The sequence below is a fragment of the Anolis sagrei genome, chromosome 2, assembly GCF_037176765.1.
Source record: "Anolis sagrei isolate rAnoSag1 chromosome 2, rAnoSag1.mat, whole genome shotgun sequence".
NCBI classification, from domain to species: Eukaryota; Metazoa; Chordata; class Lepidosauria; order Squamata; family Dactyloidae; genus Anolis; species Anolis sagrei.
In genome coordinates, this window is record NC_090022.1 from 18,177,673 (window position 1) to 18,199,142 (window position 21,470).

The 21,470-nt window shown below is 44.4% G+C and overlaps 1 protein-coding gene across 1 annotated transcript in view; it reads right to left on the reverse strand.

Annotated features, from left to right (window-relative positions):
• Positions 1 to 648: 648 nt before the first annotated feature.
• SKIC2 (SKI2 subunit of superkiller complex) overlaps positions 649 to 21,470 on the reverse strand; it is a 38,546-nt gene continuing 17,724 nt past the window's right edge. Inside the window, exons 16-29 of the mRNA XM_067465080.1 lie at positions 19,957 to 20,169; positions 19,697 to 19,807; positions 19,112 to 19,223; positions 17,789 to 17,907; positions 14,537 to 14,674; positions 14,251 to 14,388; positions 11,651 to 11,755; positions 10,456 to 10,618; positions 8,363 to 8,489; positions 7,637 to 7,847; positions 6,309 to 6,419; positions 3,728 to 3,946; positions 1,721 to 1,861; positions 649 to 954 (exon numbers count right to left, since the gene is read on the reverse strand). Of these exons, the coding sequence (XP_067321181.1) occupies positions 754 to 954; positions 1,721 to 1,861; positions 3,728 to 3,946; positions 6,309 to 6,419; positions 7,637 to 7,847; positions 8,363 to 8,489; positions 10,456 to 10,618; positions 11,651 to 11,755; positions 14,251 to 14,388; positions 14,537 to 14,674; positions 17,789 to 17,907; positions 19,112 to 19,223; positions 19,697 to 19,807; positions 19,957 to 20,169 (2,109 nt within the window). The 3' untranslated portion in view covers positions 649 to 753. The remainder of the gene's footprint in view (positions 955 to 1,720; positions 1,862 to 3,727; positions 3,947 to 6,308; positions 6,420 to 7,636; positions 7,848 to 8,362; positions 8,490 to 10,455; positions 10,619 to 11,650; positions 11,756 to 14,250; positions 14,389 to 14,536; positions 14,675 to 17,788; positions 17,908 to 19,111; positions 19,224 to 19,696; positions 19,808 to 19,956; positions 20,170 to 21,470) is intronic.

The following is a 21,470-nucleotide window of genomic DNA, read 5'->3' on the forward strand; positions in this document are numbered from 1 at the left end:
ATGGTTGTTGAATGACGACTCCCATTGATTATCCGCCATGTGGACTTGGGATAATGGGAATTGCAACCCAACAGCACCTGTGGCTCAGAGGTTGGGAAAAGATCAATCGATACTTCAAAGTCAGATCCACAAGCCTTGTATCTAAATCCGAATCCCATTCTCCTGACTGAACAATGAGAGCCCTTCAGTGTTCCTATATCCAGACTCCCATCAGCTGAAAGAAGCCATGATGTCTAATGATGAGAAATACGGGGGTTGTAGCCCAGCATCTGGAGGGACATAAAATAACATGTTGGGCCAGATTCAGCCCACAGTTCTTGAATTTGACACATGCGATCTAGAGGCTTGGGTCACACATTCCCCACTACTGTCATAAATGTCTCTATGATCAGCAATTCTCTATTTTGAACACACACCTGACCTGGATGGGTTTGTTTGCTGCAAAAAGGTCCCTTTATTGATACCAAGAACTGGGAAGCTCTGGCCCTGGGGTACTGGAAATGGAGGTCACATATTACCAACAGGACTGTGGAAATGGAAGAGGCAGAAATTGAGTGCGAAAGGGAAAAACGTGTCAAGAGGAAGGCATATCGAGCCAAACCTTGCTGGGAAAGAATATGTAGATCTAGAAAAAGCTCACATTTCCACTCTGGTTGAAAGTTTTTATTCTTTTATCTCAGCCTCTCAGAGGTCAGGAATTAAAAGGGACCAGAACACACAGTCTCCCAAGGAGGTGAGATGGGCCACACAGGCTCACTGAGTGTAGAGACTGGCAGCAAACACTATGTCCCTCTTGATCATGTTGGAAGCCGCTTCCATCTTGGCGTGGAGCGTGGGCTCTCCAGTGACCCGGGCAGCGTTGCGCATCTCACGGCAGGTCTCATCCAGGCGTTGGATGCAGCGGACAATGATCCCTTCCTGCACGTCAGTCAGGCGGGCAATTTCGGCAAATGGCTTGGGAGGAAACAAAAGGATAAGTTAGTTCAGGGGTGTCAAACTGAGCCTCCGACCTCCAGAAGCCCAATGGCCAGGAATTTTGAGAGCTGAGATTTAGAACACTCAAAGGCCAGTGGAATAGCAGTTAAAGATGGCGGGAGGGTCTCTCCGCAGCTGTTGGAGAGTCTTGGTTGTTAGACTGGTTCCTTCCCACTCAACGACCAGTGGAATGCCAGTTAAAGATGGTGGAAGGGTCTCTCAGTGGCTGCTGGAGAGTGCCTGGTTGGTAGGCTGGCTCCCTCCCACTCGGCAACTGGTTAAAGATGGAGGGAGGTGCTTTCAATGATCGTTGGAAGAGTGGCGGATTGGTAAGCTGGCTCCCTTCCACTCAATGCCCGGGGAATGGCAGTTAAAGATGGCGGGATGGCCTCTCAGCACGTGTTGGAGAGTGCTTGGTTGGCAGGCTGGCTCCCTTCCACTCAGAGTATGCATTCATGTATAAGCTGACCATGTGTATACATTGAGAAATCAAGCCTCCTCCCTCTTCCCTATGACAAGCTTTCAAATATTTAAACATGGCTATCATATCTCATCTCAACCTTCTCTTCTGTAGCTAAACATACCCAGCACTTTAAGCCACTCTTCATAGGAATTCATGGTCTCCAGACATTTGATAATTTTTAGTCTCCCTTCTTTGGGCATGCTCCAGTTTGTCCCTATCTCTCTTGGTTTGTGGTGCCCAGAACTGGACACAATCTTCCAGCCATAGAGTTCAAACACTTACCATGCCACGGGCCCATTCGTAAACCACCTCCACCAGCCCAAATTTGTACTGCTCCACAAAGTCCTCCACCGACTCCTGTAGGCCACACTTCCGCTGCAAGAGGGCAATCTCCTCTGCCACGGATCGGATGTGCTCTATGCCCTGAAAGGTAAAAGGGAACAGGGAATCATGACCCACAAAGCCCAGGCTCATGAATAGCTAGGTCCCAACTCCCAGAGTTCCTGATCACAAGCTGTATTGGCTGCTGGGAGCCCAACACATCTGGAAGGCACAAAGTGGGGAGAAATTAAGTCAACAGTCAAAGGCCAATTTCTCCTCCAGTGTTTGGGGTTGCCTTGTGAATTTAAGAGCTAATGCTGCCTCTGATAAGAGCCCATCTTGTCTAGCATGGTGATTTCACAACCACTTGCCCTTGAGCAGGACCTGAGAGTAATGCCACACTTGTGCTTATTCACGCCAGCAAGCAAGTTCCAGAGGCATACTGAATATGTATCTGTTGCGATTAGTAGCTATTAATAGCTCCATCTGCAATTAATGTATTCAACCTCATCTATATAAATAAAAATGTAATGTTTGTTTGTGGGATTAACATAACTCAAAAACCACTGGATGAATTGACACCAAATTTGGAGGCAATACACATTTCATGGCAACGAGTGACCATCACTCATAAAAATACTGAAAAACACAGCAAAAGGGGCTTAAAAAGCCAAAAAAAAGAGCAAAAAGATGCTACAGAGCATGTGAAAAAAGACTCCCCTGGCAAACAAAACACAATGTATTGTCGAAGGCTTTCATGGCCGGAATCACTGGGTTGTTGTAGATTTTTTGGGGCTATATGGCCATGCTCTAGAGGCATTCTCTCCTGATGTTTCACCTGCATCTATGGCAAGCTTCCTCAGAGGTAGTAAGGTCTGTTGGAACTAGGAAAAAGGGGTTTATATATCTGTGGAATGTCCAGGGTGGGACAAAGGAGTCTTGTCTGTTGGAGCTAGGTGTGAATGTTTCAACTGACCACCTTGATTTGCATTTGATGGCCTGGCAGTGCCTGGGGCAATCTTTTCTGGAGAGGTGATTAGATGTTCCAGATTGTTTCCTCTCTGTTGCTTTGCTGTTGTAAGTTTAGAGTTTTTTTAATACTGATAGCCAGATTTTGTTCATTTTCATGGTTTCCTCCTTTCTGTTGAAATTGTCCACATGCTTGTGGATTTCAGTGGCTTCTCTGTGTAGTCTGACATGGTGGTTGTTAGCATATCCACTCCCTCTTCTGGACTACAACTCCCAGCATCCCCTAGACCAGATCATTTAGGAGAGGAAGATGATCCAAACGCACTGCTTCCAAGATGCAAGCTTTCTTCTTCTTGGATTTCTTTGAGAGCATCCCAATTCCTGCATATTTCCACTTTCCTATTCCTGGACTGCAACTCCCAGCAATCCTCCAGATAACTAGATTTGATGGTGATAGCTAGGTAGATAGATTGATCAGGAAGACCGCTGGGAGTTGCAGTCCAAGAATAGGTAGAGAAGGAAGGAAGGGGAAGAGAAAGAAAAGGGAAGGAAGAAAGGAGGGAGGGAGGGAGGGAAGGAGGGAGGGAGGGAGGGAGGGAAGAAGGAAGGAAGGAAGGAAGGAAGGAAGGAAGGAAGGAAGGAGAGAAAGAAGGAGAGAAAGAGGAAGGTTGGCCACAGCAACGCGTGTTGGGTACAGCTAGTAGAATCATAAAATGAGAAGAGAACCTAAGGGCGATACAGTTCAACTCTATTCTTTCATGTAGGGACATACATCCCAAGCATTCCCGACAGATGACCATCCAGCCTCAGTTTAAAAACTTCCAAAGAAGGAGACTCCATCACATCCCCTGGCAGTATATTCCTCCACTGAAGAGCTCAGTATCTGAAAGCTGTTCCAACTTGGCCGCCATCATTGCACCTTGAGGCAAAGGTGTTCCAGAATTTCACGATGCACACAGTGAAAGGTTTCTCTTATGGTCTCCGCTCCCACTTGCTCACCTTCTGGAGGACAGAGGGCAGCTGGGGTTCCTCCTGGGTGCGCACTTGGCAGACGGTGCAGCTGAGCAAGGCCACAATCTCCTCCGGCCGCAGATCCGTCAGGGCGTTGTCCAGGAGCAGCTGTGTCAGGAGAAGCTCGTGGTTGCTGATCTGGCGGGCCACACTTCCCTTGAGCTCCACGGCCCCGTTTTCATTGATGTAGCCCAGAGAACGGAGGACCTAGGGGTTTGAAAAAACAGAAGGAACAGAGGGATTTTTGTGAGGAGAAAGAATACAGCACCCCAGACTGTGCCAGGCAACACCCATCTCCTGGCCTCATCTTGTGAAGTAACTAGAGGTCTCTCCCACAGTGTTAATTCCACTACATGACTTTGTATGGATATGCAAAGTTGCAGCCCTTGCCTTCCCTTTATCCAGGAAAGTTTTTTTTTTTGTCGTATTAGGAGTGACTTGAGAAACTGCAAGTCGCTTCTGGTGTGAACGAATTGGCCGTCTGCAAGGACGATGCCCAGGAGACGCCTGGATGTTTTGATGTTTTATTATCCTTGTAGGAGGCTTCTCTCATGGTGCTGTCCCTGGATTCGAACCTGCAACCTGTCAGTCTTCAGTCCTGCCGGCACAGGGGTTTAACCCACTGTGCCACCGGGGGCTCCTATCCAGGAAAGTGTGATATAGCCAAGACCAAGACTCCTTAAACCTTTCCCACTCACCCACATCCAGAGAGCACTGTGAACCCAGCCAATGATGGATCTGGACCAATCTGGACGTACTCAATATGAGCAACTTCAAATACTGGTGGGGTTTGGGAGGAATTCATCTGCGAATTTGGAAGTTGTAGCTCACCCACAATCAAACAGCACTGTGAACCCAACCAGTGATGGATCTGGAACACATTTCTCAAACAGACCCAACATGGCCAACTTTGAATACTTGTAGTGTTTGAGGAATACTGATCCAGGATTTTAGGAATTGTAGTTCACCCACAATGAAAGAGAACTGTGAACCCAACCAGCGATGGATCTGGACCACACTTTGCAAACATACCCAACATGGCCAACTTTGAATACTGAGAGTTTGTGGGGAACTGGCCCACGATGTTGGGACCTTATGCATTTTCTAATGGGAATATTCATGAAAAACAAAAGCAAAGATCGACTTTTTCTAATAAGTAGCATTACAAATTACTTAACCTGGGCATCACTAAGTACCTAAGCTGGTAGGTACATAAAACAGGTGTAGAAATCAAGCAGTTATTGATAATAAATCATCATTTGTAAGGCTTGCTAAACAGGCTGATTACTGTCATATACTTTCAAGTCATTTCTGACATTTGGCAACATGATCACGTTTTGATTTTGGGGTTTTTATGGGTTTGTTGAGAGGGGTTTTGCCTTCCTTCCTTTGAAGCAAAGAGAGGAAGGTAGTGCAGTGGGTTTCCATGGCGGAGCGGGGATTTGAATGCATCCTGACCTTTGATGTTGCTCAAACCACTACACCATGTATATTAAACCCAAGGCCCTCCGTGCCATTTTATGTGGCCCTCCAGATTCTGGACTCCAACTCCTGTATTCCTCATCATTGTACATTATAATTGGAGCTGATGGGAGTTCAGATACAGTGACACCTGGAAGGCTGTAGCTTGGTCTGTTTAGTCAGGAGAGTGGGGTTTGGACTGAGATACGCGGTTTGAGAATCATAGAATCATAGAATCAAAGAGTTGGAAGAGACCTCATGGGCCATCCAGTCCAACCCCCTGCCAAGAAGCAGGAATATTTCATTCAAATCACCCCTGACAGATGGCCATCCAGCCTCTGTTTAAAAGCTTCCAAAGAAGGAGCCTCCACCACACTCCGGGGCAGAGAGTTCCACTGCTGAACGGCTCTCACAGTCAGGAAGTTCTTCCTCATGTTCAGATGTTCAGATTGTAGTTTGATGTTCAGATGTTCAGATTGTAGTTTGAAGCCATTGTTCCGCGTCCTAGTCTCCAGGGAAGCAGAAAACAAGCTTGCTCCCTCCTCCCAGTGGCTTCCTCTCACATATTTATATATGGCTATAATATCCCCTCTCATCCTTCTCTTCTTCAGGCTAAACATCCCCAGCTCCTTAAGCCGCTCATAGGGCTTATTCTCCAGACCCTTGATCATTTTAGTCGCCCTCCTCTGGACATATTCCAGCTTGTCAATATCTCTCTTGAATAGTGGTGCCCAGAAGTGGACATCTGTCTTTGAATGTCCATTAACCTTTCCTCAACCTTCGAACCACAAGTGCTGCTGACTTGCCATTCCTATCACCCTTAGTCTGCATGTCAGATAATCCAAAGTGATGGGAGCTGTCATTCAGTAACATCTGGGAACCTAAATTGGGTAAATACTGAAGAGCACTGACCACTATGTAAAAAGGTTATAGTTGGCCCTCTATATCCATGGATTCTCCATCAATGGATTCCATAGAGCTTTGAAGGCAGCCATAAGGCTCATGTGGCCCTTGATGAAAACAAGTTTGATGCCCCTGCAGTACACCAGGCTGTCTCTCTATACACAGGGAATGAAATCTTGGTCACAAGATGCCTTGATACTCTTACCTCAACACGCTGGTGATACTCTGGCAGCAGCAGGAGGGACTGGTCAGAAAGCAGGAACCGCAGCTTCTCCAGTTCCTCCAGCACCCGTTGCCGTTCTCTGAACCGCACAAACTAGAAGAGATGGAAAGAAAAAAAAAGAAGAGAATGATGATGCCATTTGTGGACTACTTAGCAACTCTCAACAAGATACTCTCATACTTTTAGAGTATGAGAAGCAAAGGAAGCTATACATAAGAAAAAAATGGAACATGTAAACACTGTGATGCTTGAGGTGAGTGAAATAAAGTTGGACAAAATGGGACGTTTTGATTCAGATTGTGCAGGAAAAGCACAATCAAAGCACCACCGACAGATGGTCATCCAGCTTCTGCTTAAAAACCTCCAGAAACGGAGACGCCACCACACTCCAAGAAGAGCCAGAGAGATCAACGGGATGTAAATAAAATAAAGAAAAAAAAATAGCGATGATAAAGGTAAACGTAAAGGTTTCTCCTTGACATTAAGTCTAGTCGTGTCTGACTCTGTGGGGTGGTGCTCATATCCATTTCTAAGCTGAAGAGCCGGCGTTGTCTGTAGATGAGTCATAGTATCATACAGTTGGAAAAGACCTCGTGGGCCATCCAGTCCAACCCCCTGCCAAGAAGGTCATGTGGCTGGCATGACTGCATGGAGTGCCGTTATCTTCCCGAAGGAGCAGTACCTATTGATCTACTCACATTTGCACATTTTCAAACTGCTAGGTTGGCAGAAGCTGGGGCTAACAGCGGGAACTCACCCCACTTCCTGGGTTTGAACCGCTGAACTTTCGGTCAGCAAGTTCAGCAGCTCAGTGGTTTAACCTACTGAGCCACCGAGGGCTCCAGGGACATTACGGAACTATAAATGTATTTGGGGAGCTTTTCTTAAAGAGCTAGGGAAAGTTAATTTTTGTTGTGGAACAAATGAAACTGGATGACCACACATGTCCCACTTATATTTATAGGCCCCTAGGGACATTACGGGCCTATAAATATAAGTGGGCAATGTGTGGTCATCCAGTTTTGTTTGTTCTACAACACCTATCATCCACAGTCAGCAAAGCCCATGGCATGGGATCATATGGGGTGCAGTCTCAGGTGCCTGGCACTTGTCCTGAGTCGCCTGCGGGCTGATATGGGCGGGATATAAGTGATGTAAATAATAAATAAAATAAATAAGGTGTTTTGGGTCAAGCCAGCTGGGGATTTTAGCAGCTGCAATCTAAAAAGAAAAAAATAACTTCCCCTTGCTCTTCAAGAAAAGCTCCCCAATCTTTGAATCCATTTTGCCACCCAAGACCCATAACTGACCTCCACGTGGAAGCGGGGGCTGTGCACACACTGGAACCCCAGCAAAATCTCCTCCAAGTGCCGGGCCTTGATCACGCCCTCCACCACTTCCAGGTCCTTTAGCTGAAGGTCATTGATGGGGTCCAAGAAAGGGAGGCCTTCCGGGTCACCCTCAGCCAAGCGCAGCAGTTCTTGGGTCGCTGTGGCTGCAGATGGTCCAGGTGGATCATTCCTGAGCATGAGGAGAGCAAATAAAGAAGGGGCTCCAGAACACTTTTTAAGCTTGAACCCAACGGCTTAGGTTCAAGATCCTCCGATAAACACCTACTTTGGCCCTGAAGTCAATATATTAACCTTCAACATTGGCTGTGTGGACTTCACAAATGTTTCTGTGGGGCACACTGTGGCCCAGATCCAACATGCTTGTAGCATAGCATAAATGCCACATATCGACATAAGCCATGGATGTACTACTCAATCATGAAGACTAGCAACCCTGTGTGCAATTGCTCCACGCAACATACGCAATGCACAACCACAATGCAAAGTATCAAATCCACAATCACAACACGTACCTTACAACTTGAGAAGGCACAACATAAATAAAAATGTAGCCTGAGCAACTCAGTTTCCACTGCTATCAGTAGAATATGTTCCATGTGCAGTAATCCCTTTTTGGCCCTCCACCCAGCGGACTTGCATATGCATATGTCCCTTAATCATTTTCAGCCTTTCCTTGCAGCTCACCTGAATCTGGGGATCTGTCGCTTCTTGAAATCCTCCAGGATACGCTCAGCGTTGATGCGCAGGGTTTTGGTGGTGATGCCAAAAATGTCAGATGGGCCCAGCTTCTTGATGGTATGTCCACAGGGGCCTGGACAGAATTGAGGAGGAAAATATTCTAACAAATGGCTACCGTCAACCACAACTCAGAATGGACACTGCCCACCTCGCATGTGGGTTCTCCACCAGAATCATACTTCTCCCAGCTATACAAATTATAAACAATTTTTAAAAATAAGTTTCTAGCTCTCTTGAAGTACATTCTTGCTAGAGGTATTAGGGAAAGTCCACTACGATACAGTTGCTGACCATGTTTCCACGTTCAGTTCATCTTGCTTTCTTCCTTTGGTAAATCCAAATTTTCATAGCATTTAATGTTCAAAAGTTGTATTTGCATGAGCTTGTTTAGCCCACAACTTTCCACAATATGCTACGTAGAACTCTTGACTTTTCTTCCTTCGCTTCTTGTTTGGAAACCACAACTCTACTCCAGTGATATCATGGCAAAATATGAAATCCAGACAATAATAATAATAATAACAACAATCTATATAAATAAAAATGTAATGTTCATTTGTGGGATTAATAGAACTCAAAACCCACTGGACGGGACCAAATTTGTCACCAAATTTGGACACAAGACACCTAACAATCCAATGTATGTCCTTCACTCAAAAAATTGATTTTGTCTTTTGGGAGTTGTAGTTGCTGGGATTTATAGTTCACCAACAACCAAAGAGCATTCTGAACTCCACCAACGATGGAATTGAACCAAACTTGGCACACAGTTCTCCCATGACCAACAGAAAATACTGGAAGGGTTTGGTGGGCAGTGTCCTTTGGTTTTGGAGTTGTAGTTCACCTACATCCAGAGATCACTGTGGACTCAAACAATGATGGATCTGGACCAAATTCTACATGAATACTCAATATGCCCAAATGTGAACATTGGTGTAGTTTGGGGAAAATAGAATCTTGACATGTGGGAGTTCTAGTTGCTGGGATTTATAGTTCATCTACAACCACAGAGCATTCTGAACCCCACCAATGATAGAATTGGGTCAAACCTCCCACACAGAATCCCCATGTGAGCCACAGTAACGTGTGGCAGGGGACGGCTAGTAATAATAATAATAATTTTTGTGTCAAGAGCGACTTGAGAAACTGCAAGTGGCTTCTGGTGTGACAGAATTGGCCGTCTGAAAGGACATTTCCCAGGGGATGCCCAGATGTTTTGATGTTTTACCATCCTTGTGGAAGGCTTTTCTTATGTCCCCGCATGGGGAGCTGGAGCTGACAGAGGGAGCTCATCTGTGCTCTCCCTGGATTAAATAGCTTGCCGTCTGTCCGATAGATGATTTCCACTCCGGTGGGAAGCTTCCCGTCAACAAGATGAATCTCTGCACACAGTACTGGACTAATATGGTTTCAAATTCTTAGGAATTTCAAAGGTGATTTTAACTGTGGCTTGGAAAGTAGCTTTAGTCAATGTTTAAAATCTTGTCCATTGTTTTTAATCTATCATATGCCACCCCGAAGCCTTGTGATAGAGGGTTAGACCAGGCATCCTCAAACTGCAGCCATCTAGCTGTTTGGGCCTCCAACTCCAAGATGCCCTAACGAGCTTGTTCGATTCTGTTCAGGAATTCTGGGAGTTGAAGGCCCAAACAGCTGGAGGGATGCAATTTGAGGATGCCTGGCTTAGACAGAAGTGTTTCAATAAACAAACAATCACCTACTTCAAGGCTAAGCAATCTCAAAATACCTTTACGTTGCCACAGGGACACAGCAATGTATAGTCCTCCCTCCACATTTGCAGCTTAAACTCTTGTGGATTTTGTCCAAGTATGTGAGCAAGGAAACATTCCCTTAGACAAGGCATGGGCAAACTTGGGCCCACCAAGTGTTTTGGACTTCAACTCCCACAATTCCTGACAGCCTACAGGCTGTCAGGAATTGTGGGAGTTGAAGTCCAAAACACCTGGAGGGCCCAAGTTTGCCCATGCCTGCCTTAGATATATTCCAGCTCCATCTTGTGAGACATGCCATTGTTTTACCCTCTGGAAGGAAGAGCTTGGTGCGCAGCAGGTCATTGGGAAGGGGCACTTGTGAAGGGGAGGAGAGACCGGTCTGCGTGTCCGTTCCCTTATCTTCCTCGGGGGACTTTTTCTCACATATCACCAGGGTGCTGAAGGTCCGGTTGGCAGCATCAGAAGACACCTAAAGTTGGGAGTCCAACAATTGGCTTTGGAAAGGTATCAGAAGGCTGCATGTCCAAAAAATAAGCCCAACCGCTCCCCCCCCCCCCCAATATGACTTTCAGTCCACACTAAACCAAAATTGAGCATTGCAGAAAAGCGAAAGTGGAATGAGTTGAATTAGTCTAACAACCATCATGTCAGACTACACAGAGAAGCCATTGAAATCCACAAGCATGTGGACAATTTCAACAGAAAGGAGTAAACAATGAAAATGAACAAAATCTGGCTACCAATATTTAAAAACTCTAAAATCAGGACAGTAAATAAAGAACGACACTCTGAAAACAGGAGAACTCCAGACAAGAATCAATCAGGGCCAGCTAACACTTCCCAACAAAGGATTCCCCACGTAGGAAGCAGCAAGACTTTGAAGCTGCAAGACCATTCAATGCTAATCAAGATGGCAAATTGCAACATCCACACCTACCTCAAACTGACAAGAGTTCTTTCTCCCACCCTGGACATCTCACAGATATATAAACCCAATTTTCCTAGTTTTCAACAGATCTCACAACCTCTGAAGAGACCTGCCATCGATGTGGGCGAAATGTCAGGAGAGAATGCTTCTGGAACATGGCTATGCAGCCCAGAAAACTCACAGCAAAAAACTATAGCAAAATGTGCTGCAGGATGTCCCGCAAAAACCAAGTTTTTGCAGTTTAATAAACTTTTTGCATGTCTTTATGATAGAAACAATTAGGAAATGACATGGGATATAGTGTTATTAGTTGTTGTAGGTTGGTGTTTTATATACAGGAAAAAAGGTTTGGAGTTTTGGGGGGCAGGGAATATTGCGTTTTTGTTTTGCATAATTCGTCTCTCCAATCTGTCTTTGTTAGTAGTTGTAGATGGGTTTCTTTGAATAAAAAATATATAAAAACAACCAAAAAGCTATAAATGAGCAACATGTGCAGACAGGTCCATACCATGAATCTCAGATTCCTGAGTACAACAGAAAGTGGTATCCCCCCCCCCCCAACCCCATCCTTACCTGCAAGATCACCCCCAAGGCATTCCTGTGTTCTTGATTGTTCACTACAATCACTCGTCCCACAGAGAGGGCCTTCAGACCATTCAGCGATTCCATGACTCGCCTCTGAAAGCAAGAAATAAGTAGATAGGAACCCACAGGCACACCCACCTTGCTATCAATGGCAGTAACACTAGATAGGGTAAAACATAGACTCTACCCTTCCCCAACCCCCATCAATCCCAGCTCCATATCTAATCTTGATTGTGGATGATGGGTGCTGTAGCACAGGATAGGGGAAAGACCTGTTCCTCCATAAGGCTTTTTCCCTGGTGGCTTCCATGTAAATCAGTGGTTCCCAACCTTTGGTCCTCCAGTTGTTTTGGACTTCAACTTCCAGAAATCCCAGCTAGTTTACCAGCTGTTGGGAATTGTAGGAGCTGAAGTCCAAAACACCTGGAGGACCAAGAGTTGGGAACCACTTATGTAAATGTTGTGATTACTCTGCTCTGGGTTGTGACCTAGGCTTTAAAGGCAGTAACCGAAGTTCACAACTCTACTCTCCAAACATTTTGAATATCTTGGAGAAGCTCTAGTAGTAGTAGTAGTAGTAGTAGTAGGAGGAGGAAGAGGAGGAGGAGAACTACATCAATAGCAACAACATTACTAGGAGAAGCTGAAGCTGAAGAAGAAGGAAGAAGAAGGAAGGAGAAGAACAACAATAACAACACACTATATTACGCTATATGAGAATTTAAAGATAGAACTGAAAAGACTCTGGCACAAGCCAGTAATGGTGGTCCCAGTGGTGATCGGCACGCTAGGTGCCATGACAAAAGGCCTTGGCCAGCACTTGAAAACACAATCGGTGCTGACAAAATTACCATCTGCTAACTGCGAAAGGCCACCCTACTCAGATCTGCACGCATTATTCACCAATACATCACACAGTCCTGGACACTTGGGAAGTGTCTGACTTATGATTAAATACAAAAGCCTGCTATCCAGAAATTATTGCACAAACTCTTAGCTCTCTGAGATTAGTATTTTTACTGTTCAGCCTAGGGATTGCTTTTATTATATTGTGTTGTGTTATTGTGATATGTTTATTTTATTTCTGATATTTTGATTTTGTTTTTGATTTTACTTTATTGCATTGTGTTTTAATCTGTGTTTTTTCAGGCCTGTCCCTTTGTAAGCCGCTCTGAGTCCCTTCAGGGAGATGGAGGCGGGGTATAAAAATGAAGTTGTTGTTGTTTTTATTTGAAACACAACAAGATGAGTCCACAGCAAACAAGGTTACTCTGCTGGTTGTTGTACTGGATCCCACGTCGGACACTTCCCAAGTGTCTAGGACTGTGTGATGTATCGGCAAACAATACGTGCTGATCCCAGTAAGGTGGCCTTTTGCAGTTGGCAGATGGTAATTTTGTCAGCACCAATTGTGTTTAAGTGCAGGCCAAGGTCTTTAGGCACCGCACCCAGTGTGCCGATCACCACTGGGACCACCTTTACTGGCTTGTGCCAGAATCTTTGCAGTTCAATCTTTAAATCCTCATATTGTGTCAGCTTTTCCAGTTATTTCTCTTAAATCCTCCTGTCACCTGGGATTGCAACATCGATTGCATCATCATCATCCTCGTCATTATTATGATCTTGTTTGCTATGGAATAATCTTGTTGTGTATCAAACAATAATATTATAGTATTTTTATTCATTACCCACCTCTCCTTTCAGCTCAAAACAGGGCACTACATAGTCAAACACCTCTATACAATCACATACTGTATTTATGGAAATCTAAATCATCTTTCCAAAATTAGGATGCACATCAGATTCTTAGTGCTGAGCCAAAGATGCTTTAGAACCGCCCTGAGTCCCCTTGGGGAGATAGGGCGGTATAGAAATAACGTTTCTTATTATTTACTATTACATGCATACAAGTATGAAGTTCCAAGACTCGCCTACAGAAAGAGCAGGCCTCTCCCTAAATCATTTATGAATGCATGCAAAAGCTCTTTTGGCCAGTAGGCTGTTAAGAATTGTGGGAGTTGAAGTCCAACACACCAGAAGGGCCGAAGTTCGCCCATGTCTAGAGAACAAACCCTATGAGGAGCGGCTTAAGGAGCTGGGCATGTTTAGCCTGAAGAAGAGAAGGCTGAGAGGGGATATGATAGCCATGTATAAATATGTGAGAGGAAGCCACAGGGAGGAGGGAGCAAGCTTGTTTTCTGCTTCCCTGGAGACTAGGACGCAGAACAATGGCTACAAACTACAAGAGAGGAGATTCCATCTAAACATGAGGAAGAACTTCCTGACTGTGAGAGCCGTTCAGCAGTGGAACTCTCTGCCCCGGAGTGTGGTAGAGGCTCCTTCTTTGGAAGCTTTTAAACAGAGGCTGGATGGCCATCTGTCAGGGGTGATTTGAATGCGATATTCCTGCTTCTTGGCAGGGGGTTGGACTGGATGGTCCATGAGGTCTTTTCCAACTCTTTGATTCTATGATTCTATGTCTGCCCTAGAGACATACCTGAATCCTATATCTGGGATATTAATCAGTCAGATCTGAAGCCTGAACAATGGCAAGGCAAGGAAATGCAGACTTTCGTCAAATCAATTACCTGTATGAATTCCCGATTTTCCTGCAAGTCTTGGACCGCCCGGTAATATTCTTCCAAATCACTGAGCTGTCCTGTTGTATCTGGTATTTCCATGTTGGCCAAGATGGAGCTCAACTGGGCAATTCTGTATTCATGGGCCTGGGAGGTGTGTGCAGAGGGAAGATACGATTCAAAATCTGGGATAACTGAAGGGAGATGTCCATCCATCCCATAAGGTTTCAAGGCTCACATGTCCATTACCCAGATCATCAGAGGTCCTGTCCCCTTTTGTACATCCCCTTCCTACCTTGCTGTCCTTCCGGGTGTGGAACTCAGAGAAGCTCCTCTTCATCATGTCCTCCACGCGAAGGGCTTCTACCCTCAAGAGGTTCAGGATCATGGTGTAGGTTAAGCGGAACTGGGACTGCAACTGAGTTGGTTTGCCCTAAGGAAAGAGGACAAGGGTTAGAGCAGGTTGGGGAAAACTTGGGCCCTCCCAGTGTTTTGGACTTCAACTCCCACAATGTCCAAAACACCGGGAGGGCCCAAGTTTGCTTTTGTTTTATCTAGACTGAAGGGAATAATAGTACTACCCTCAGCCACAAAAACAAAGTTTCTGGAATATAACAACTACTTTCAAAGTAACAACCGCACAATCAACCAGGAAATATCACTTTCAAATCAGGAACAGATTTTTTTTTCATATTTTGTTACATAGTGTAATTGGCATTTATTAACCATGGGATTCAGAAATTCTAGAGTGGGCTGCGGTGAGTTTTCTGGGCTGTCTGGCCATCTTCCAGAAGCATTCTCTCCTGATGTTTCATCCTCACAATCTCTGAGGATGCTTGCCATAGATGTGGGTGAAACGTCAGGAGAAAATGCTTTTGGTGAGTTTTCCAGATAGCCCGGAAAACTCATCGCAACCCTGTAATTCCAGCTATGAAAGCCTTTGACTACACAATAATAGAGTGTTTCCTAAGGTTTAAAGAGATTACACTAACAAGGGACAACAACCATTAGTTAGAGAGTGGAAACTTAGTAGTTTTTTAAAAATAGTTGTTTAGTTCTATTATTTATTATTATTTATAATATTTATATACCGCCTTTTTGACCCCGAGAGCAACTCTGGGCAGTTCACAATTGGCAACAATTCAATGCCACAACAATTATAACAGTTAAAAACAAACATAAAATAGCATTAAAACATTTAATATACAGGATAAAATATTAAGATTTTAAAAAGATATTAAAAACCTTACAAGCCTTAAAAACATTATCGTGAGCATCACCATGTTAAGTCATTATTCAGTTTCATCGTCAAGTCGTTCCGTGAATTCGTATAGCTATGCTGTACTTGGAAAAGCCTGCTCAAAAAGCCAGGTTTTCACCTTCCTTTGAAAAGTCAGGAGGGAGGGGGCCGATCTTATATCCCTAGACAGGGCCACCGCTATGAAGGCCCTGTCTCTCGTCCCCACCAAACGCATCTACGAGGAAGGCGGGAGCGAGAGCAGGGCCTCCCCAGAAGATCTTAATGTTCTAGATAGTTCATAAGGAGAGATACATTAGGATAGGTAAGTTGGACCAAAACCAGTCTAGTGTATAGAATGCCGTTCTGTAGTTATCGTGTTTCTAAAATGTCCCTTTCATAGAATCATAGAATCATAGAATCAAAGAGTTGGAAGAGGCCTCATGGGCCATCCAGTCCAACCCCCTGCCAAGAAGCAGGAATATTGCATTCAAATCACCCCTGACAGATGGCCATCCAGCCTCTGTTTAAAAGCTTCCAAAAAAGGAGCCTCCACCACACTCTGGGGCAGAGAGTTCCACTGCTGAACGGCTCTCACAGTCAGGAAGTTCTTCCTCATGTTCAGATGGAATCTCCTCTCTTGTAGTTTGAAGCCATTGTTCCGTGTCCTAGTCTCCAGGGAAGCAGAAAACAAGCTTGCTCCCTCCTCCCTGTGGCTTCCTCTCACATATTTATACATGGCTATCATGTCTCCTCTCAGCCTTCTCTTCTTCAGGCTAAACATGCCCAGTTCCCTAAGCCGCTCCTCATAGGGCTTGTTCTCCAGACCCTTGATCATTTTAGTCGCTCTCCTCTGGACACATTCCAGCTTGTCAATATCTCTCTTCAATTGTGGTGCCCAGAATTGGACACAATATTCCAGGTGTGGTCTAACCAAAGCAGAATAGAGGGGTAGCATTACTTCCCTAGATCTAGACACTATGCTCCTATTGATGCAGGCCAAAATCCCATTGGCTTTTTTTGCCGCCACATCACATTGTTGGCTCATGTTTAACTTGTTGTCCACGAGGACTCCAAGATCTTTTTCACACGTACTGCTCTTGAGCCAGGCATCCCCCATTCTGTATCTTTGCATTTTGTTTTTCCTGCCAAAGTGGAGTATCTTGCATTTGTCACTGTTGAACTTCATTTTGTTAGTTTTGGCCCATCTTTCTAATCAAGATCGTTTTGAATCCTGCTCCTGTTCTCTGGAGTATTGGCTATCCCTCCCAATTTGGTGTCGTCTGCAAACTTGATGATCCTGCCTTCTAACCCTTCATCTAAGTCGTTAATAAAGATGTTGAACAGGACCGGGCCCAGGACGGAACCCTGCGGCACTCCGCTCGTCACTTCTTTCCAAGATGAAGAGGAAGCATTAGTGAGCACTCTCTGTGTTCGTCCACTTAACCAATTACAGATCCACCTCACCGTAGTTTTGCCTAGCCCACATTGGACTAGTTTCCTTGCCAGAAGGTCATGGGGGACCTTGTCGAAGGCCTTACTGAAATCCAGGTACGCTACATCCACGGCATTCCCCGCATCTACCCAGCTTGTAGCTCTATCGAAGAAAGAGATCAGATTAGTCTGGCATGACTTGTTTTTGATAAATCCATGTTGACTATTAGCGATGACTGCATTTGTTTCTAAGTGTTTGCAGACCGCTTCCTTAACAATCTTTTCCAGAATCTTGCCTGGTATCGACGTGAGGCTGACCGGACGGTAGTTGTTTGGGTCATCCTTTTTTCCCTTCTTGAAGATTGGGACCACATTGGCCCTCCTCCAATCTGCTGGAACTTCTCCCGTTCTCCAAGAACTCTCAAAGATGGTTGCCAATGGTTCCGAAATGACTTCCGCTAGTTCCTTCAATACTCTGGGGTGTAGTTGATCTGGCCCTGGGGACTTGAACTCATTAAGAGTGGCCAGGTATTCCTGGACGACTTCTTTCCCAATTTGGGGTTGGATGTCCTCAAATCCCTCATCCACTCCGTCTTGCTGAGGTTGAAGATGACTTTCTTTTTGTGAGAAGACCGAGGCAAAGAAGGTATTAAGTAGTTCTGCCTTTTCCCTATCCCCTGTCAGCATTGCCCCATCTTCTCCTCGAAGAGGCCCTATCGCCTCCTTGTTTTTCCTTTTTCTACTGACATAAGAAAAGAATCACTTTGTATATTTTATTTTGTTTGTTTTTTAAATAAAACATACTAAAAAGAAAAATACTATATGAGTGAAAGATGCCAAGAGAAAGAGAGAGGAAAGAGAGCAAGAGTCACTCACCAACATCATCCGGTGAAGATCAGCCATCTCAGGCACTTGGTTTTTGCACAGAATGATCACCATCCCAGTAGTATCAAGGCCACGGCGACCAGCCCGGCCTGCCATCTGGATATATTCAGCTATAGGAAAGGATGGCAGCAAGAGAAAACGTTAAAAGGTGGTGACACTGAGAGTCCAGTGCAACTCAGGAGGGAATACAGCTGGCAACTAGGAACCTAGGTAGATTTAAGGAGGACAACAGGGCAAGCTTCCTTTTTGCTTTCCCACGATGACAGAGTAAATGGCCTCCAGGCTTCCAAAGGTGCATCTACACTGTAGAATTAATGTTGTTTGACACCACTTTTAACTATCATGGCTCAATGCTATGATATTGCGGTAGCCGTAATTTTACAAGGCCTTGAGCCTTCTCTACCAAATAATGGTGGTGCCTCTGCAGCTACAACTCCCAGGATTCCATAGCATTGAGTCATGTCAGTTAAAGTGGCATCAAACAGCATTAATTCTACAATATAGATGCAGGGAGCATACCCCCCACCCCATTACAGCACCTGATTCAAGGTGCTGGTTTTGATCTTTAAAGTCCTAAATGGTTCTGGACCAACTTGCCTATCTGACTGCATCGCCTTTTACCAACCTGCCGATAATTAAGATCTTCTGGAGAGACCCTTCTCTAGTTGCCACCACCGTCACAAATACGGTTTGTGGAGATGAGAGAGAGGGGCGGGGGGCTTCTCGGTAGCTGCTCTGGCCCTTTGGAACTCCCTCCCCATTGAGGTTAAAATTGCCCCATCCCTGTTATCTTTCAAGAACCAGTTGAAGATCTTTCAAGAACCAGTTGAAGATCTACCTGTTCAAGCAAGCTTTTGACAATGAATTCAATTACTAATGACAGCAAGGTCAATTTGCACTGAGCTTAGCGAAATATACTATTTAATTGATGAATTGCCACAATAATTGTAATTGTTTTTAAATGTTTGTAATGCTTAATATTTATTTATATCTTATTTTTGCATGTTATTATGCTTTCTGATTTTTGTCATGTATTTTATGTTAAATGTGCTTTGATTTGTATTGTATTATGTTGTCAACCGCTTTGGGTCCCGTTAGGAAGAAAAGCTGGATATAAATAAAGATTATTATTATTATTATTATTATTATTATTATTATTATTATTGTACAATCAAACCCGCAAAAGTAAAAACTGCAAATGCAGAAAGACAACTGTGTTTTAAGACTATAGTTAGCCATCCTGGTTACAATACAGAATATATCTCAAGGCAGGGAGAAATTAAACTACTCTGATCTCCACCTTCGTTTCCCTACCTGGCACCAGGTCCCGGAAGTTCGTGCCGTCGTGTTTACGGATCGAATCGAAGACCACGGTCCTGGCTGGCATGTTCACCCCCATGGCAAAAGTCTCTGTGGCAAAGAGGATCTAAATGGAAGCAATAGGAGAAATGGAAGAAAGAGGAGAGGGTGCTCTGACCTCATTCCTAATGCAACATCACACTAGTCATGGCTGAATAGTAGTAGTAGTAATAATAATAATTATTATAATTATAATAATAATAATTATTATTATTATATCCCGCCTCCATCTCCCCGAAGGGACAGGGTGGTTTACAGAGGGACAAGCCCAAGGATTACAAATAAAACAGACACAGTAAAAACAATCAATAACAACAAATAATAATAAAAATTAAAATCAATTAACATCATAAAAACTATACCCTGGCTGGCCAATTTGAAACTGGGTTCGGGCTCAGAGTAAGTGCAATGACTCCTTGGGAAAGCTGAGGGAAAGTGCAATATGCCAGCATGACATTATTCTTCTCTCTTCTGCAACCCCCATGCAGCCCAAAACTCTTGTTTCTCCTTCCCCTTTGCAAGAAGGCCAATGAGACTCACTTTGACAAGGCCCTTGCTGAACAGCATCTCCACCACCTCCTTCAGGATGGGCAAGATGCCACTATGATGGACTCCGATGCCACGCTTTAAGAGGTCCACCATGTGAAGAACCTGAAAGAATAAATATGAAAGGGTTGAATGCTTTCTTTCTTTTTTGGAAGCCTCGTGGCCTGCTTTCTTGGATTTCTCTACTTCTATATCTCCAATTTGAAAAAGAGACACTCGTTAAATTCCTTGGGAGTGCTCTGACTCCTTCTGACCTGAGGCAACTGGCGGTCCGTGCCTTTAAGGCGGGAGATGCACTTTTGGAAGAAGACGTGGATCTCACTTTTCTCGGTGGTAGTGGTCAGATCCACAGTGGTCAGCATAGAGGCGTTCTCATCGCAGCGGTTGCGAGAGAATGTGAAGGCGACCACTGGCAGTTGGTCCTTCTTCCGCAGCATGTCAATGAGCGATAGCCAAATGTTTTTGTCCTGGAGGGGATACAAGAAGTCCAGATTTGCTCAAGGCTAAGTTTCATGATGTCCCCTCATTCCAGTTGGGAAAGCTGGGCCTTTACTCCAATTCTGTTGCTGCCTTCCTTCCTTTTCAGATATTCCAAAACAGCAACTACTGAAGAATACTCAAGAGCAGGAATGGACAAACTTTGTCCCTTCAGGTGTTTTGGACTTCAACTCCCAGAACTCCTAACAGCCAGCAGGCTATTAGGAATTGTAGGAGTTGAAGTCCAAAACACTGGAAGTACTGAAGATTTGGTATTCTTCTTAGCACTGGGACTGTGGCGCAGATGGCTGGGAGTCAGCTGCATTATCATCACTACTGACCAAAGCTCATGAGTTCGAAGCCAGCCCAGGTAGGAGTGAGCTTCTGACTATTGTGTAGTTTGCTGTCGACCTTTGTAGCCTGAAAGACAGTTGCATCTGTCAAGTAGGAAATTATGTACCACTTATGCTGTGAGGCTAATTTAACCAATTTACGATGCCATAAAAATCTCCAGCAACCGTGCAAAAAAATGAGGAAGTACTCTATCATTGTCACTAATGGACGGTGAAGCGACAGCTCCTCTGGTGACCAGAATACCCTCATGAAAGCTGGAATGTTGAATAGCCTCTGTGTGTCTGTCTATAGATGTTGTGTGTCTATGGCATTGAATGTTTGCCATGTATGTGTGCATTGTGATCCGCCCTGAGTCCCCTGCGGGGTGAGAAGGGTGGAATATAAATACTGCAAATAAATAAATAAATACACGCTGAAGGCTATTTTTGGGTGGGTTTGGGGTCAGATTTCATTAGATATTAAAAAAACAAACAAACAAACCCAAACACTTACATACAAGTGGTTTTTGTTTCCTTTAAATATGATGTATTATCCATATAGTCCTTTCACCTGGAAACCAGTAAATGGAACATAGGAATGGCACAAGGATTATGAGAACGGATCTGATTTCAACTGAGGTGTTATGTTATGTCTGTTTTGTTGATCTGTCTTGTTGATTGTTAACTGTTGTGGATTGATGCTGTTGATCCTGTTTGTTGCATTGTTATGTTTTAATTGCACTGACACTGTTTGATAATTGTACCATGTAAACCGCATTGAGTCGCCTGTTAAGGGCTGAAAAATGTGGTATAGAAATAAAGCAAATAAATAAATAAATAAACCAATGTCCTCACTGAGGGAGAACATGCAGATCATGGATAGGACTCCACAGCCACCTACGGACCCACTGCCAAGACACTACTCTTGGAGGGATCACCTAAGTAAGTAAAGTAAGTAA